The sequence below is a fragment of the Megalobrama amblycephala genome, linkage group LG22 (genome assembly GCF_018812025.1).
Source record: "Megalobrama amblycephala isolate DHTTF-2021 linkage group LG22, ASM1881202v1, whole genome shotgun sequence".
Lineage (NCBI taxonomy): Eukaryota > Metazoa > Chordata > Actinopteri > Cypriniformes > Xenocyprididae > Megalobrama > Megalobrama amblycephala.
In genome coordinates this window covers 2,381,630-2,400,865 of record NC_063065.1, presented here as the reverse complement: position 1 = coordinate 2,400,865, position 19,236 = coordinate 2,381,630, and the positions used below count along the sequence as shown (strand labels likewise).

At 36.0% G+C, this 19,236-nt stretch overlaps 1 protein-coding gene and 1 long non-coding RNA gene across 5 annotated transcripts; one reads left to right on the top strand and one right to left on the bottom strand.

Annotated features, from left to right (window-relative positions):
* Positions 1-1,165: 1,165 nt before the first annotated feature.
* On the bottom strand, positions 1,166-12,624 carry LOC125258082. Its single transcript, XM_048174917.1, has 4 exons — positions 12,388-12,624; positions 4,031-4,558; positions 3,582-3,737; positions 1,166-3,430 (listed from the first exon to the last, which is right to left on the bottom strand). Exons 1-4 carry the CDS (start codon positions 12,402-12,404, stop codon positions 3,202-3,204), a joined length of 930 nt encoding a protein of 309 aa, XP_048030874.1. The 5' UTR covers positions 12,405-12,624; the 3' UTR covers positions 1,166-3,201.
* Positions 8,390-11,448, top strand: LOC125258087. 4 transcript variants are annotated; one of them, XR_007182526.1, is made up of 7 exons: positions 8,396-8,450; positions 8,885-8,944; positions 9,032-9,055; positions 9,250-9,649; positions 9,896-9,977; positions 10,530-10,564; positions 10,822-11,448. It is a non-coding gene; the product is annotated as an uncharacterized LOC125258087 (long non-coding RNA). The 4 variants fall into 4 exon arrangements; XR_007182525.1 differs by lacking the exon at positions 9,032-9,055 and having other exon boundaries at positions 8,390-8,450; XR_007182528.1 differs by lacking the exons at positions 8,396-8,450; positions 8,885-8,944; positions 9,032-9,055 and having other exon boundaries at positions 9,094-9,649; positions 10,822-10,932; positions 11,123-11,448.
* Positions 12,625-19,236: the final 6,612 nt, after the last annotated feature.

Sequence of the window (19,236 nt, the reverse complement as noted above, 5' to 3'; positions counted from 1 at the left end):
TGCCATTCAAGACCCATATATGTGTTCCCAGATCAAACCCATGCCCACTTGGCCCATAAAAATTATATGCAGGACCCATATGTGCATTCCCAGTTCAAACCCATGTCCATTTGGCCCATAAATATGCCATGCAAGACCCATATATGTGTTCCCAGATCAAACCCATGCCCACTTGGCCCATAAAAATTATATGCAGGACCCATATGTGCATTCCCAGTTCAAACCCATGCCCATTTGGCCCATAAATATGCCATTCAAGACCCATATATGTGTTCCCAGATCAAACCCATGCCCACTTGGCCCATAGAAATTCTATGCAGGACCCATATGTGCATTCCCAGTTCAAACCCATGCCCATTTGGCCCATAAATATGCCATGCAAGACCCATATATGTGTTCCCAGATCAAACCCATGCCCACTTGGCCCATGCCTGTCCCTTATGGGGCCCATGTAATCAGCTCATATGGGCTTCCTATGTGGGACTCATACTACAAAACCTACATGGGACCCGCTGATTTCACCCAGCCAAAGCCCATGCCCACACAGTACCCATGGAACCCGTAGTTAACCCATCTGGGCCCCACGTGTCATTGCTGGCTGGGTGAAGAGCTCTGAGCTGATCTTTCTCTGAAGTGGACTTCATTGTTTTGTAAATGTAACTAATAATACTTTCCTCAAATGGCACAATTATAGAATATATCCTAAAATCTGTTCCTCTGATGCTGCTGATAAATTCATCCATGGTTCCCAAACCTGTCCTGGAGGACCCTCACTACTGCACATTTTGTATGTCGCCCTTATCTGACACACCTACTTCAGGTCTTGCAGTCTCTACTAATGAGCTGATGAGTTGAATCAGGTGTGTTAGACATCCAAAATGTGCAGTGCTGGGGGTCCTCCAGGACAGGTTTTGGAACCACTGAATTCATGTATCTCTGAGTTTTTCTCCTCGATCATTTTCTCATAGTCTTCTATCTCTTCACTGATGTGAAGAAGTTTGTTCCAGACCATCAATAATCTTCTGAAGTTCCTTCATCTCACTGGTTTGTTGCTGCTTCTTCTCAGTCTCTTTCTTTTCAGTGATGATGTCACTGTTCATGTCGCATACATCATTGTATGGATACAGTTGAATTAATTTTTGTTTCATGTGAACTTTTGATCATTACCATTAAATGAACAAGGGTGAGCAGGACATTTTACAGAATTTATTTCCAAAACTGTAGAAAAACACAGGGTTAAATAATTTGTGATGTCCACTTTAGTGAATTGATGCCACTGGTTATACACAACACAAGCACTCAGAAATCACTCCCTCGTGCCGTTCCAACACCCGTAAGACTTTCGTTCATCTTCAGAATATAAATTAAGATATTTTTGATGAAATCTGAGAGGTTTCTGATCTCCCATTATACACAGCAATGTCAATCCAAATTTCAAGTTTCAAATGTCACGCCAGAGACGCTCAATTCTCTGGTTGTGTACGCTTCTGCCAGTGATAAAACTGGTATTTTCTAGAAAAAAAAAAAAAATACAATTACTACATTACAAACATACATTACCAGCCAGCGAGGTGACAACAAATGAAGGCAAACAGAAGGATGGAATCAACACAAGACTTCAATGGTGTTTCTTCAATAGAACACAACTACAGAACATGGGTAAAACATGGTATTGTTGAGGTAAATTGAGCAGGTATGTGACGTCAATTAGCTGACGTGATATAGTAAATAGTCCAGTGTATCTGGGACTCTGCATGCAGCAGAGTAGTCAGAGGTTAATGCCCTTGGTTGAGAGAGACCTTTTGTCCCAGGTGGTATATTATTGTCTACTCTACTGACGTCAGCCTGGCTCTTGTGCTTCCTAAGAGCCCTCTGCAGATGGAGATGATCAGAGTCCCAGACCTTCTTGCTCTGCTTGAACCAGTGGTCTACAGCTGGAACATCTAAAGGCTCTTCTGACCAAGGAAACAGGGGCAATTGTAAACGGAGCACGTTTTGGAATGGTTATAAACCAGACCAATATAGGGTAGCAGACATAACTGATACTATAGTGTGTTTTAATAATGATATGTGTGGTTGAATTTGGACTGCACCAGATGTCTTGGAGATGAGCATTTTTCACACAGTAGATGGATAGGTGGTTCTTAATGCCCTTCTGTCTCTCTGAGGGTGATAGTGAAAAATGTGTCCACTTGCAATGGTTAGGTGCTGGAGGAGAGGCAACCTGGGCTACTGGTGGGGAATGCAAGGACAAGACATTCTGTTTGCAAGCACAATATTTTGATATGTGGATTAAACATTGGATGAGGTTACCAGACCGTTGATGACATCTGAGATGGAGAACTGCAACCACAGCGGGGGTGAGAGACCTAGGCGATATGCAGCGATTAGAACTGCAACCAGAGTGTGAAACTGCAAAGATTTTCAGTTATAAAAGACTTTCCTTGATGTAGCCTAGTAATGTATAGACAGATCACTAGCAGACTGGCCAAATGGCACCTTAAAATGGTTGAAGAAAGTATCCTGCAATCTTGTGATCGAACCAGGTTGATCACAAATAGATTTTGCCGATTGCAGCACATGGCCGGTGAGCAGCGAGATGATGTACACTATCTTGGCACTATCAGTTGGAAACCGCTGAAGCTACATCTTGAAGAGCAGACATCATTGTAATGAGAAGCTGCTGCAATCCTACGCCGCACAAGAGAAAGTCGCTGGGTGGGCCATGGGACTTGCACATGGTAGTGCAGTGGAAGTGATGAAAATCCTTAATTAGTGCAACGGGTGCAGGTGATTAGAATGCAGGTTTGTTAAGCCAATGTGCACACTTTTGAGAAAGTTCAGCCAGTTAGTGAATTCAATTCACATGTATTATTTTACCAATGTCCTTGCTATGTTTCTGGACCTTGATCATTTAAGGATCCATGCTGTCTATGGAGGGTCAGAAAGCTCTTAGACTCCATCAAAAATATATTAATTTGTGTTCCTAAGATGAATGAAGGTCTTACAAGTTTGGAATGACATGAGGGTGATTAATTAAGGACAGAATTTTCATTTTGGGGTGAACTATCGCTTTATATGATTTTGGCTTCTGGTAAGCAACAACCAAGTAATTAATAATATTACTAATATTAGGAATAATATTATAAAAAGAAAATCGTAAGATAAAAATTGATCTAAAACAACACATCCACTTATGATCTATTCTTCATAATTACCTGGTCCACGAAGAGGGTGTTCCAGCATAAACCGGGCAACCTCAACATTCTCTCCACCCTTGTCGCTTCTTACCCTCACAGGTAAACCAAAATTTTCAACAGCAGCAAGAAAGCAACTCAACACAGTTGTTGCCCGATTGTTGTTGCTGGCTCTGAGAAACATTATTTTGCGGCTGTACCCATCAATACCACCATGAATTACAATTCGCCAACTGTACAAGAACAGATAAAAAATATATGCCTTCAAGTGTAATGTGTAAGTTTGCTAGAAACTTTTTATGGCCAAGTTTGATATACTACATAAAAAGCTGTGGTACAAATAATACTACAAATTTGTAAGAACACCTATAAACAGAGTCTCACTTGATCAGTTTGTGATTTCCATCAATGTGCCACAGTGCCAATGGTGCTCCTACACAATATGATCTTCTTTGTATGATGTTGAGCTGAACCCCTCGTAGAGCTGTCCCAAGTGGATCCACTGCTTTAAGCATTGCCAACAGCCGTGATCGTTGTACTCTAGAGATAATGAAAGTGTTTTGAAATAAGTAAAGCATACATAAAAGATAATCTGTTGTAGAGTACACCTGACATGCAATTAGAGTACAATTAGAAGCTTCAATTGGTATGAGAAGTAAACAAATATTAATAAATATTTTGAAAAGCAATCATTACTTTAAAGATTTTTATGAAAACATGAATGTGGTGTCTGTATTTGGTGACAGGATCATTAAATCCCTTCCAGCTGTAATGATTGCTTTGCATCTGTTAATAACACTATATAGAAACAAACATTGCTCATAAGCGCTTACCTAACACCACGTGCTCGCAAAAAACCACTAGCAACTCTGTAGCCAGAGTTTGGGAATTGTGTAATGAAGTCTTCAAGATGTTTCTTGAGGTCCTCGTCAGAGATAACACTGTAGGCCTGCCTAACAGACAGACTGTACTCCCTGAGTCTTCTCTTGACAGTCGATTTACTCACACCCAGTAATCTGGCCATGTCTGGAACTGAGAAATGCAGCTCAAGCAGAAACTCCAGCTGGTCATAGGTGACTATTAAAGTTGGGCGTCCTCTTTCACCAGAACATAGCGCTGGAATTCTAAATCGTGTAGTTGCATCATTCATGTTAGCTTGTAAAAGACCACAAGCTCTGGATATTTTCTCAATTGCCTGGTCAATACACTCAAGAGGCAAATCAACACATTGCAGTAAAAATTCCATAATGTTTTCTGCCTGGCGGAGAATAATTTCAGTTTGTTCTGGCAAATTTTTTTCAAGATTTTCACTGAGGAGGCTTAGGAACCCCCCCAGCAATTGTTTGATGTCATCAGGAAGTCTATAAAAAAATAATCAGAGAGAGAAAGTAAGAGAAAGCACCCAACATCATGGTTATATAGTAGTGAGGTAGATCTACTTACGAAATGGTTTGGTGTAACTCCTGCCTGACTTAATAAACTATCAGTTCTGTGTTTTTTTTAGGTTTAGAACATGCCTAATTATTCAGTATATGTGCTCATTTATCTGGTACACTTTACAGGCACAAAACTTATTAATCGCACTTAATATTTTGACTTGGACTAGTCTGGCCACCAGAACCTGGAATTTGCAGATAAAGCAAGATTCAGTCTCAAAACATTACAATAACAATTATAGATCCTATAAACTTTACTGTTTCCAAACTTGCTTTGACTAATTATTTACATTTCTGAATTAACGTTTTCCATTATCACAAACAAAAATGTCAGTGTATAATTTGCAACACCTGACAACATGTGACATTTTTAATCATAATATTTTTTACGTTAAACGAAAAAAACTAGAACAAAATACTTGTCAAGACATTATGAATGAAGTTCAGTATGAAGGTCTGAACCAGTAGGTGGCAGTCTAGCTTGAAATTTCTAGAAATAGATAACGTTAGACATTTTAATTTAATAATTACAATAACCTTAAATAACATTGCTGTTTGTTGGTTCTCAAGCAACATCGGGAGAGTTGTTTTAAGTTCTCTAAACCTAAGCACCCTGCTGAAAAAACCAGCTTAAACCAGCCTAAGCTGGTTGGCTGGTTTTAGCTGGTTTAAGCTGGTTTAAGCTGGAAATAGCTGGAAATAGCTGGTTTTAGCTGGTCTCCCAGCCTGGCCAGACTGGTTTTGGCTGGTTAGTCAGCTGGCCTTCCAGCCTGGCCAGGCTGGTCAAGCTGGTCTCCGAACCTGGCCAAGCTGGTGTCTATGGCTGCCTTTACACTTGGCATTAACATGTGATCACCGGGATCTGATAAAGCAGATCAGATCATCAGTCAATCAGAACACAGCACGTTTACACTTGGCAACATCAACTGAATTTTCTATCTAGGTAACCGATCGGATTGGTCTTTCCTGCACAATATTTAAATAAGTCTGCAGAGAATGGCCCGGTGCAATGTCAACCTGAAATAATGGGTTTTCTTTTGAAAAGCATTTTCAGTCGAGGGACAATTTACAAATCAAAGATAAGGGTAGAAGTCTCAATAGTCTCCATACGGTGGTTCTCCGTCTTTTTTTCTGACCGTTCGCGAGAGAGGGTGCGACCTGCGAATGCAGACACGATGGCTGGATTGCGTTTACATTACACTGAAATTCGATCACAATGCGTCCTCAACTACCTCTGGACCAGGACACACTGATCGGATAACATTCCAATCAGACGTGCATTTACACTTGTCTTTTCAATGTGTATGTGGACAACATCCATATACAGGTTGCATGTTAATGCCAAGTGTAAACGCAGCCTATTTTACCAAATTACAAATTAATCAGATTGTTCCACTTACTGACAAGGTTCAATTCAAGGGTAGTTTAGTATCACTGTCAAGCAGGCTAGATGGTACAGCTTAAATTATTCTAGTTGCTAATGATATAATATATCTGAGAGGAGTCTAAAACAAAATGATAAAACTGGTTTCACAAATAAATTATAGCATAAAATAAAGCATGAATCTGTAGCATGCTCTGACTAAAATGAGATAAAATTATTGTCTGAAGAAATACATTCACCATAGTTGTATGACCATATATAATCAACTTTCATTTTTAACAAGTGTTTGGGTTATGAATAGACTTAAATACAAATAAAACAAACACCAGATTTCTATAATAAATAATTTTAATGTCATCAGTAATGAAAAAATACTAGAAAAAAAATCAAAATATCTTAATAATCTGATACACAAGTTTATATTCATTTAATTCCCATTCAGAAAAGTTACACATACATAAATATAACTTCTGGAATGTTTGAGTCATTGAGCACTGATTGATGTCATTTAGTATGTACAGATTATGATTTTATTTGCTTTCTTTAACACTTTGTACTATTTTACATATACTTCAGTTGTTTCCAAGGATGGAATTCTTTTAAAACTATAAACACAAGCACCAAAGCTACAAAATTAATAATGTGATGCTGGAGTTTGGAAAATAATTAAACACTACTTGTTATAGAGAATGTAAACTTACATTTGTTTTTCATTAACATCTTTTATCGGTTCTGACAATTTTACAGTTAAGGCAAGACATGCTGTTGTCGACTCCTGGCAAATTTCCAGGCTAAAGTAATCACAAGTCAACTACCTAAATTGCTCAAAACTCGGTTTCCCACTTACTGTTAAATACAATTCTCAAAAGCATGGGTGACTATAGGCAAGATCTGAAAGTGTAGCTTTTTTGTGTTGGAGTAGGGGTTGTGGGTGACTGAGGGGACAGAACAGATTGACAGTCGCACAGAAACACAGCATCACTATATGAAAAGAGCTGCACTGTGACACACCTACATCTCCTACGACTCCTACACACCCCCCCTTCCTCAATGACACCCCCTCACCCAAACCTCCCACAGCCATACACCTACATCCCACAAACCCACTCTTGCCACCACACTTTCCTCACCCAAACCACACCCATACACCCTCTACAAGAATGGACAATATGTATGCCATTGGAGTAGTAAAACAAGAAATAGTTTTTTAAAATCTAATGTTTTCCTAATAGAAAAAAAAAGTTCATAGTTGTCTGCTTTTGTTGTTGGTGGCTATAAGACTCAAATGATGTAGGCTTTGTGATGTCATTTAAAGGAACAGTGCATTATTTATAGATAAAACAAGTTAGTGTGACGGGGTGGTAAGTCAAACTGAGGGACGTGCACAAATCATAAAATATTTACAAAAAAATAAGGTTTATTGTGAATAAATATATTTTGTTTAAACAGGGACACAGATATAATCCTGAAAATAGTATATGTTTGAAAATGGTATATGTTTTATTTGGTGATATTTTAGATGCAAATGTCATGTTGGTTAACACGGACATGTGAAATTGGCTATGTAATAATGAAAAATTATTTAAAATAGTATGCTAATCTTCAAAAAAACCATTTGATCATATATTATGTCAAAAAGAACACCTTCAGTTATTTGTTGATATAGCTATTCTAACAAATATTTACAAGATTATAGGAATGATTAAAATGCTAAAAAAAAAACTATGTTTTTTAAGTGCCTGCCAGATTAAATAAAAAAAAATGTTAAAGTGGTTGTGCTTGTGGTCCTGCAGATTATTTAAAGTAAAATTGGAATGATTTAAATTGTCACAACACTCACTGACAGGAAAACTGGGTCAAACACAATCCCAGCAGGCAAATGACCGACCTTCAATGTTGAAATGTGGTTGAAATAAGGTCAGTTGATGTTTCAACGGTGAAACAACGTTGATACAACGTTGAATGCTAAATGGTTGAAGCCCAGTCAACACCGAAATTCAATGTTGAAATATGGTTGAAGTAACGTCAGTTGATGTTTCAGTGAAACAATTATTAAATGTAAAATGGTTGATATAGGTTAAGAAAATCACTTATAAATAAATGCTGAAATAAGCTCATATACTAAAAAAAAAACAAGTGTTTAATAATAATAATAATAATAAAAAAGGTTAACAATATAATGTATATGAAATAAAAATGTGCCCTATTAGGCCTATTTTGCCACTTCTGTGTCAGTTTGTTGGTACGTCAATATTTCAGAAAATAGAAATTATATGCTCATTTTCATTTTTTGCGGTCTGAAGAGATATCGCGAGATTACACGAGACTATAAGATATCAAACACCAGAGCCTAGAGCGGATCTGAGTTACCATGGAAACGGGGAAACGTCAGGCAGCAAGACCCCGTCTTGCTGTTGTTTTCACTGATTTTAGGTATGTTTAGTCCATAAAATCACACAAATAATATATATAACTGTTCCTGATACCTTTCTTACGTGTAGTCGACACACTTCTGTTGAATATTTACTTCAAAGAAATGATTTAGTGTCTTTGAAAAAGTCCGTTAGCATCTCAACCGTTTTCAGAGGCAGTTGGCTAACTAACTATATTTTGAGCTCTTGTTTAATTAAAGTTTGGCTTTTAATCGCATCTTTATGTGTAGATGAGATGTTATAATAGTTTTGTAAAGGTTTTGCTGGCAAATTGTTAATGGATGATAGTAAACTAATTTATTTAACCTAAAAGTTGCTGTACCGTTAATCGGTGACGTCACTTGCATGAGTGCGAAAATGAACTGTAACTATTTCAAACATCTTTTGATCTCTAATGGTAAACAGATATGGATAAATAATGTCCTGCAATTTCAGGGTCGACAGAAAACCCCCTCTACAACAAATGGGAAGCTGACAGAGGAGGAGGAAACACAGGTGAACTGAGAAAGCTCACTAAATACATAAAAAAATTTCTTAAAAGTTTTCTTTTGCAAAATTATTATTATATTTTTAATTTATTAGTTAAGAAGTCTTTCGCATCCAAATGTAAGTGACACTACATGTACAATACTGAATTCTAAATCTAAAAATATACATTTTGTTATCGTAAGTAATATATTTTTTTTTTAATATGTATATTATTCTTTCCACCTCTGCTCTAGCTTGGTTCCTTGTAATAAACCTGGCATTTTATACTAAATATTGTTGGCTCTGTGACAAATTGCATGTTATGTTCGTAGATCCTTCCATGCTGATGGCCTCCTGCATCCCAGCAGAGCTGAGTGACCTCCTGTCAAAGGCCATGAACCAGATGAACCTCAATCATTCAGCACACTACTGTTGAAAAGTTGTGGGTCTGTAAGATTTTTACATGTTTTTGAAAGAAGTCTCACATTTTAAAATCATTAACCCCGGGTTGTTTTAGTGAGATTGTCCTTGAAAGGCCTGTAGGCTAAATAATCATCTAAATGAGGTAACATAGGTGACAAGTATAATGTTATAATGCTTGTAGTTATAATCATTTATTTAACTATTATAATAACAGGATATCATGGTCATTAATCTATTTTATTGTATTTCTCTATGTCTGTTTGTAGTTATGTTTGCCAGTGAACAGATACCATACTGTTCCACTAAAAGGTATTTATTTATTTGTTTGTACACATGTATGTATTTTTATTTTTATTTTTAACTTAAATACTTTTTACTTATAAAGGCTGACTGTGGTTCAGGGGGTCGACAACTTTAAGCATGCAAGTTATTTTCGACAGAAATTTGGCCAGCTTACTCATTGCTCATACTCTGTGCCTCTAATATGTTTGAATTATATCACCAGGGTAAAGATATCGTTAGAGTTCTTACAGTTATGTTTACTTTTGTTACCAGATGAGATGTAATCTCTAGCGTTTGGTGCTGAGATTCTTCAGGACAACGCCTTGATGCCATTCACACTCAGTACATGAAGAAGGTGAGTTTCACAATAGCTGCCACAGCCACAAATCTGAAAAGGCGCCAAAGCAACTGTGTGCGCAACTGCGCATGCGCAAGCAACCAACTTAATTTTTTTTAACTGACTTTAATGAATTTACACAGCTTGGTTCAAAACACTTGTAATTCCCATAAAACCAATTAAATTTAACTAAATTTAAAAACTAAATTCAAAAACTAAATTTAAATGATTTAAACAAGCAAAATGTAATTATGCTTAATTTAAGCATGGCCAAAATAATTTTTTTCAGTGAATATGATTTCCTGTAGCAGCTATGGGAGTGACGGTAAATCGGTTATCAATCTCTCTCTATTTTTTTTCATCTTTTTGAAAGTTGTTTCTTTTACTATTTGAGAAAATGGGAATACAAAAAATATATTTAATTTATTCTCTCATTCACTGCCATAGACATAGACCCAACTATGACGACTTCCGCTTCTGAGAAACCCAAAAATACGAATAGGTCTGTAGTAAAAATTAAATTCCTCATTTTAAGGACTTTTCAGTGAACCATTTCTTTCCTTTTTGTAGATTCACCAAACATCTGGCTGATTACTGGCAATTTGGTAAGAGATTGTTGTCTATATCACTGTCACTTCTTTTTCTAGTTGATTTATTAACATTTTGTGATTTTCGATTACTTAATTGAATATAAATGCACTTAGGTTGATTTTAATTTATTTACAAAGTATAGATAGGATTCTGTTGTGTAATGTTTCTCCATATAATTAGTAATATATCGAGCCCCCAGGGGAAACAATATAAGTATTAAGATTAATAGAAGTATTAAATGATAATGTTTGTTTGTTTTTAATATACACAGCAGTAATGACAGTGGACAAGTGAAGAGAGTGGAGGGGAGGGCATCAGAAAGGACCTTGAGCTGCTGCGACTGTCTTGGATAACCCAAAGCACAACTACACTGTGTGTCCAAGTACTAAACAAGGCTTTTCTCCTTACATATTATATGTATTTAATTTAAGGCAGGGTTTTTTTTTTTCCTGCATAGTGAATTACTAGGTGGCTCCCTGTCAAATTTGATGCTGTCTCCAGCTATTAACAAAACTCAGACAGGCAGTCACATGGTCCGATTCCCCTTTTCCACCAACACGGTTCTGTTGCAGGATCCTAGCCTGTGTCCATTCTCAAACTGTTCCACGAACCTCCACTGCACAAAAGGCAGTTCCAGGACAGAAATATCGGTACCCTCACTCTTCACCAGTCATCACATTCACAACCACCACAGTCAACGAAGTCAAGGTCCCTGGTCCACAGCATCAACCATCTTTGTAGGAAGATGATTACTGCATTTCTTTAAAATTGACAGATTTCTTATGGAGTGCAATCCCTCTCTAGATGGACTGAGGCCTATCGGTCTTACAAAATACTGTCAGACACTGCATATGATGTTCTCAAAATAATAAATTAATTAATAAAATACTTAAGAATTTTTTTTTTGTTTGTTTGTTTTTATCTAGTTGAAGGTATAGTACACATGAATGTTCTGCGTCATTTTGAGCTAGAAAAGCCTTGATTTAAGGTTTGTGCTGTAATTGTAGAAAAAAAACCTTGCATTTTCATAATATGAAATTATTATTACACATATATATTACACATTATTACACATATTATTGTATGCTACAGGTTTTTAATATTACCTCTAAACATTGCAAAGTTGAGATGTTTTGTTTTATAAAGTGTTTTTAGTGCATGTACAGTAATTATGTAGTATTGTCATGTTCGTACAAACACAAACTAGATTGAAATTTAATGTAAAATAGTGTATTTATCCGTGTTGAGGGTAACAGGGTGAAACAACGTCACAATATTAACGTTGATCCAATTTGCAAAACCGAAAGGTAATCCAACGTTGATCCAACCATGGTACCTGACGTTGTTTCAACGTTGAAATGCCGGCTGGGATGTGATCAATCAAATCAAACAGTCAATCAAAATCAATCAATTTGAACAGCTAAAACCAGCCAGCCTGGCCAGCTAAAATCAGCCTGACCAGCTAAAACCAGCTAAGACCAGCCTGACCAGCTAAAACCAGCTAAGACCAGCCATACTGACCAGCTAAAACCAGCTAAGACCAGCCTGACCAGCTAAGACCAGCTAAAACCAGCCTGACCAGCTAAAAAAGTGGTCAAAACCCCTCTTAAACCAGCATGAGAAACCAGCTATGACCAGGCTGGGAGACCAGCTAAAACCAGCTTGACCAGCTTAAGCTGGTTTTAGCTGGTTTTTTCAGCAGGGCAACGACGACGATTTAGTAGGTGGGCTTACGTGACCCTGGTAGCTAAAAAATTATAACAACAAATTAACTGAAACATTTCAAAAAACTTTTTTATAGTGTAATGTTACAGAAAATATGTGTAAAGATACTTACGTGAAACCTTCATCCATTCCTGCAACTGACCATCAAGGGCGGTTTAAGGAAGTTACGTATTTTTTCCTTGGACGTTTCCGGTTTGGATTCGGATTGGCATATTTATTTAATCCTGCTTTATAGACCTTATTTTCCAGAGAAACATGCGCGCTGCCATCTTTAGAATATTGTCTTTGAACTTCCAGTTTTGCTGTAGCCCTGTATATTTCTATGGCATCGCTGTTGAAGAATAATTAGCTGGTGAAGTGGATTTACGTGTTGTAGGGTTAATGAAAGTTATCATGAGCATTGTTTTTTTTTTAAAGCAGATGTCTTAACAAATAGACCGGTAAGATTTTAAAATGAGCAGTTCATTCATAAATACATAAGATCGCTGTGGAAATACAAGCCGGAAGTCAAAAGACAAACGAGCGCAGCGCTGAAAAGGGGCGGGGCTACATAAGGTCTATTCAATGTCAAAATGAAAGGAGGATTTAAAAAGTTATCACCGAAGAGCTTGCTAAATGGTAATTTTACAGTGACTAAAGCATTATAAGAATAAACTAAAGCAATCTAGTTTAATTAGAACAAAATAGATGTCTTTTTTGTACTTGTATTAATTCCTGCTCGTTGTTGTTTTTCCCTCATTGTTGCTGTTATTGTTGTGAGTATAATTATTATGTTGATTATTTGTATTAGTTATATTGGATGTGCCTTATGTTCCTTGTCTTGTTGCGTACAATTTCCAATAAAAAAGTATCCTATTTTAATTTGGACATTTTCCTCCTCTTCCCCCTGTGTGTTTTTTTTAAAGTTGCATTCTGTGTGCATCGCCACCTAATGTGTTGTTATCACAGAAAAACATGCATGCATTTTCTTTTCTTTTTTTAATTCTTCTTTTTTGGCTTTAACACTAGAACCGCCAGAGGTCGCTGTATTCCTAAAACTGCCAGCGGGTAAATTTTACATTACAACTATATTTATATGGCCAAATAACATATTATTTCACTGTATTATGCCACTGTCTTCACAAAGAAGTTTATTTATGTTATAAATGCTTGGAAATAATATTTAACGTTTTCAATCAAGTCCATTCATTATTTGTAGCATGCAAGCCACCCATGCAGCTTTGTTACTACAAAGTGCCTACTTTCAATTTTATGATAAAATATATAGGCCTAGAATAAAAGTGTTTTTACGCTCTTTAATTTGAGACAATTCGCCAGGATGAATCAATGACGTTTTCTTCTAATATTTTCAGCAAAAAATAAACATGAATATCTGAATGCATGTTAAAAAAAATCAGAACAATTTAATACGAACCACTGTCTCATGCAATTGATCAGTCACTTTCAAAAAACGTGGCACTAATGCTGCTGTGTGATATTTGTACTGAATGAAAACAAGGGGATATTTGAATTATTTGTTAATAAACTAGTGTTTTCTGATTGTCACAAAGATGAATTTGACGATCTTGACTCATCTCCTCAACTGGACGTCCTTTAGATAAAAATGCTTCTTTACGGATTACATAGGCTAGGCTAATAAGAGTTTGTTTTCGATTTGAATTATTTCGTTTTAAAGTAGTAATTTAGAGCATTTATTTTTATCATCTATGAGGCAACTATTCGCTTAGTCTCGGTTCATTTTTGTGAAGACTTCCTTCTTAAGCCAGAGACGCGAAATGCGCATTCTGTTTGTTTTTTTTTATATTTATTTATTTATTTATTTTAATCAGTAGTGCACATTTATCTAGGGTAATTTTTTTTTTAATTAGTATGGTAAAATGCATGACATGTTTTTTTTTTTCCTTTTTTCTTTTTCTCATCCATAAATATTATTTTATGCAAGTCGTGTTGATTTGTGAAGAAGGCTAAATTGATCAAACATATGCTCATTGCGCTTCCTGCGGCTGGCCGCTCGGTTGTTCCTTAAAAAAAAAACCTTGATTTTAACAAACATAGAATGTTCCCAAAATATTTCTAAATTAACTAAAGAAACGAAAAGAAATTGACCACCTTGCCATTAAAAACAAAACTGAAATATTGTAATGGCTGCACATCAGCTGTGTTTGGGAAAGAGAGAGAGAAAGACAGACTCAGCTAAAATATAGTCTGATTATGGTTATGGCTAAAAATCCCAGAAAATATCGAGATATCATTTTTGTCTCTATCGCACACCTTTATATAGCCTATTCAATTAATCTTTTCTTGTTTGGTACACAATCCACTGATCATAAAGCTTAAAAAAACGTATCTTTTCTCAACGATATCTGGTTGTCCTGCATCTTCAATAAACAAGTTAAAGTTAGTCCATAATGCAGCTGCTAGAATTCTTTCCAGTAGTTTTTACTTCTATTCATGACTTCTTTGTTAACTTATCTGTTTTCTTTTCTTCTTGTGGCTACTGAAACTATTTATTTATTTACATACTTGTATGAGCACCCAATCATTTATTTCTGTTGTCGGATAAAATGAATTAAACATGGGCCAACGACGCCATCTATTGGTGAGCGAGTGCCAGCGTCGTTGTTTAGCTCTATTTTCATTTCACGCAACGATAAGGATCGAGGACACGACAAATAAATAAATAAACAAACAAATAAAATTGGTGAATCATTTATATAAGGTTTTATTTATTTATATATTGAAGAGGCGGGGTCTGGTTTATAGTGTTATTATAATATTGTTACAATTTAAAATAATGGTTTTCTATTTTAATATACTTTATATTTATTTCTGAGATGCAAAGCTGAGTTCTCAGCATCATACTCCAGTCGTCTTTGACGCATGATCCTTCAATGTCAACGTCGGAAAAAATCGTGCTGCTTAATATTTTTCTGTGATATTTTTACAGGATTGATTGATGAATACTGGCAGATTATTATTCAAAATATAGAAATCTTATCAATTTAACATTATTGCTGAATAAAAGCTAACATTTTCTTTTTAAAAAAGAAAGGAAAACATGATAAAATAATATTAGAATCCTAATTTATATTTTAAATGTAAAATATAAGAAGAGAGGTGCTTGAAAAACTGAACATTAATCAGGCATAATGCATTTTTCCATGTATTTTATTATTATTTACAGCAACAGTCTCAGATCTAGCAGCTGATTGCGATCGATGGGTTGGCCATCAAGCATGTAGGCTATATTAAAAATGTAAAAAGATAAAAAAAACAATAACCCCCAAATGTAAAAAATTTCAAAACGGATTTCATTAAACTAAACGACATGAGTATACCTAAGAGCAACACAAACTTCGCTGTTAGGCTTTATACTTTTTATGTTATCTTTATACTTTTACAATTTAAAAAAGTAAAAAAAAAAAAAAAAAGTCTAAATTGTTATATATTAATATATGTATATTTAATATGCACGTAATTAATGTATATTGAGTTTGCCGGGGAAAAGTTGCACTAAAAACTGACAAAAAAAATTTAAAAAAAGTCAGACGCAGACGTCACGTTACAATTCAGACTGAGATGTCACGTCCATTGAGAGCAGTGAATGAAGTGCAGGTAAATACTGCATTGGCTCACACACTGCACTGAGCCGTGTGAGGACCGTGTTCTGATACGTGTTAGCGAAAAAATAAATAAATAACTTCACTGCTACACGTGAATCACGCGTGAACGTCTGACTCGACACTTCACTGCCACACGTGATTTACGTGACGTCTGCGTGACGTCTACGCCTCGTCTGCGTCTTAAAATGAATGGATTTAATAGCAAAAAATTAAGACGTCAGTGAGACGTTCAGTGAGACGAGTGCAAGTTGCAACGTCATATTTTTGACCTCGTCCGAACGCCATACGCGGCGGCGATGGCGGCGACGTAGTTGAGAAAGTATATTTTTTTTACTTTGCGTCTGGATAACGTACGTGTGGACTAACGTCTGGATTTGTATGTGTGGATAACACTAATGATATTTTAGCTTTATTCCTATTTTGCCCAAAGGAAGCTTTAAGGTGTAAATGTTCATAAGTTGGAGGAAGCATTACAAATCTGTCTCCCTGATTGAAGCTTGGCCATTCCTCCGGCCACCTCTGTTGAGCAAGCACCGAATTAACAGCTGACTTTTCTCCGTTTAAAGGACACACCGGCCATTCCAGCTGAACTAAGGCCTTCACCTCTTAATATGGAAAATAATAATAACAAGCCCAGAAATGCATATAAGTGGCCATGGTAACACTGCAAGTGCGCGCTTGGCTTGAAGCAGCTAAACAAATAAAACACAACAGAGTCGAGCTCGACGGTCAAACGTGTTTATTTTTTAATTTTTTTTAAGCGCATGTTTACTTAGAAAAATAATGGAAAAGTGCTGCAATGGCATAAACAACCTTAAGGTTAGAACAACGAAATAAACAAATATATTGCATGGTTATACACGCTCGTTTGAGATGTGTTGCATTAATTATTATTAGAAGACTTATTTATTTGTTCTCATGTGCTTGTATTCGATTTGTCTAATAAATTGAATTACTAAGCTTTAGTTATATTTTAGGTGATGTTGCTGGGCAAGTGAATTAAGAACAGTGCTCAGTCATAAAAAAATAATGTGTGTGCGTGTGAGGCGCCGGCGCGATCACTTATATTTTCTTATAAAAGCGGGAAAAAAATAAAATACTCAGACATTTATGGTCACCTTTATGTAACACATTTCGAATCTGTGAAGGGTTAAATAGGCCTATTATTTTTGTACACTCACAATAAAAATAAAAAATTGCCTGTAAAACAAAGAATATAAAAATAATTATATTTTGTTAATATGTTTATTAGGTAAAATAAATTTGCGCATAGGTTATTTATTCCTTTAGGATTTAATCCTGTTTTTCTCCATTCAGAAGCGCTGCAGGTGCCTGAAGATGATGATGATGATGATGATGATGATGATGATGATGATGATGAATCCTCACATTCTGTTGTTTATTCTGCTATTTCTTCATGTATGCTAAAACGAATTAAACCCCTGGGATTTTATTAATAGGTCACAGACACGTATCCATTGTAATTTCGTTGAATTCTAATTTTATTTTACTTTGTCGGTTAATGAAAAGATAATGATCTCGTCGGTTGAAAGTCAGAGGGGAAAAACGAAATGACATCCACAAGGCAACATTTCTAGTTTTCGTTTAGTTTAAGTTTGTTTTACTAATATATATATATATTTTTTTCTTATATTCAGGTTTATTTCGATTAGCATAAATGTTTTAATAGTTTTAGTTTTTGTTAGTTTATAACCCTGCCTGGGAAAAAACATCCACAGAACTGCAGTCAATTTTCCAGCTGTTTAAGCCATGAATATTTACAAATATTCACGAACTAATTATTGCCGTCTGGGACACAATCTCAGGCCGGGAGTCTCAGACTTGTCGAAGCCAAATACAGTTATTGATGCTTGGGAAGCTAACCGCAATTTCTTAACGATCAGCATTTTATCTGAAAGAGGTTCACCTGAAAATGTTGTCCAGTAGAGGGAGCCACAGGATAAGGAATATTTTAAGCTTATATTCCTTATTTTTAAGCTTATTTGTTTCCATACTTTTGAATGTATAACCATTAAATTTCTTTAACCATGTTCTGACAATATAGTTTTACTGTACATTTAAATATGTGAAATGCTTATCCCATGAATAATTATTTTTATTTATTCTAATATGCTGCCTTAACTAATATGACAGTTTGTTCTGCATGTGTATTTATTTTTTCCAGTATTATATAGGCTATAGCTTAAATTAAAACTTCTATTAAAATATTACATGATTGAAGTGTTTGATAATAGGCCATAGCTTGCTCTCTGAATTAATCTTTTAATTTCGAATTTGGTCTTTTAATTTAACTGTCTTTAATGCTTCATGCATTTTTTTTTTATAAAGGATTTCTATGGGGGACAAAACTCTGAAACAACATGTTTTACTTAGATAATGCAGTAATGTCATTATCTTAGCAGTAGTGTTTATGACAGGAGAAATGTGTTGATTAGTTGTCTCTGGTTGTCATTGACATTAAGCGCAGGCATTTTCAAGTTAAGCAATAGCACATCTTTTAATGTCAGTTATTGATTGGCTAATAGTGTCGGTCATGTTTTCGTCAACATATCTAAACAAAATTAGGAATGGAGAAATATTCAGTGATTTTGAGGTGCTTAAATGTTAAATGTGTTTTTTTTCTTTTTTCTCAAAACAAACCAAATAATTTACAGAACTTCAGACAATTTACAAAATAACAACTGGCAAAAGTTACTTCAGACGTCACGGCGCAGACGTCACGTAGCTTCTCACGCGGCTTCTCAGGCGAGAAAGGGGGCGACGAAAGTGTCACGTTCCTTATCACACGTCATTGGTCGCGGCTTCTGCTCACGGCAAGGTACGCGACGATCGACACGACTGATTGCTTAGTTAGCATCGTAAATAGCAAAACGACACCTTATAGAATGGAACATTTGGAGCGCCATAATATCTGGGCGCCGCGGACAGGCGCCGAATGTCGCCGCCGGTGTGCGTACACTCATAGAAAACAATGCGTTCGAATTTTAAAGACGTATGTATGGTGGCGCTGCGCGGCGCTGATCTTCGCGTCCGGTGTGCGAGCCCCAAGCGGCAGCATTGGTTTTCAGCGTGAATGTCGCGAAAAACACACAAAACACATCCAAACCGGAAAAGAGCTTTGTGACTGACTGAACAAGCTTTGACACAAAATCTGAGGTATATATTTAAAAACTGCAGAAAGCAACAGGGAAAGAAGCAAATGGATCACTGCAATTCACAGAAACAACTCGACTCCAGCAGAGAAACATGGATTTGCAGTTATCATTTTGTGTCAAATTGTTGGATTTTGAGGTAAAATCATACCGTATATATTGTTT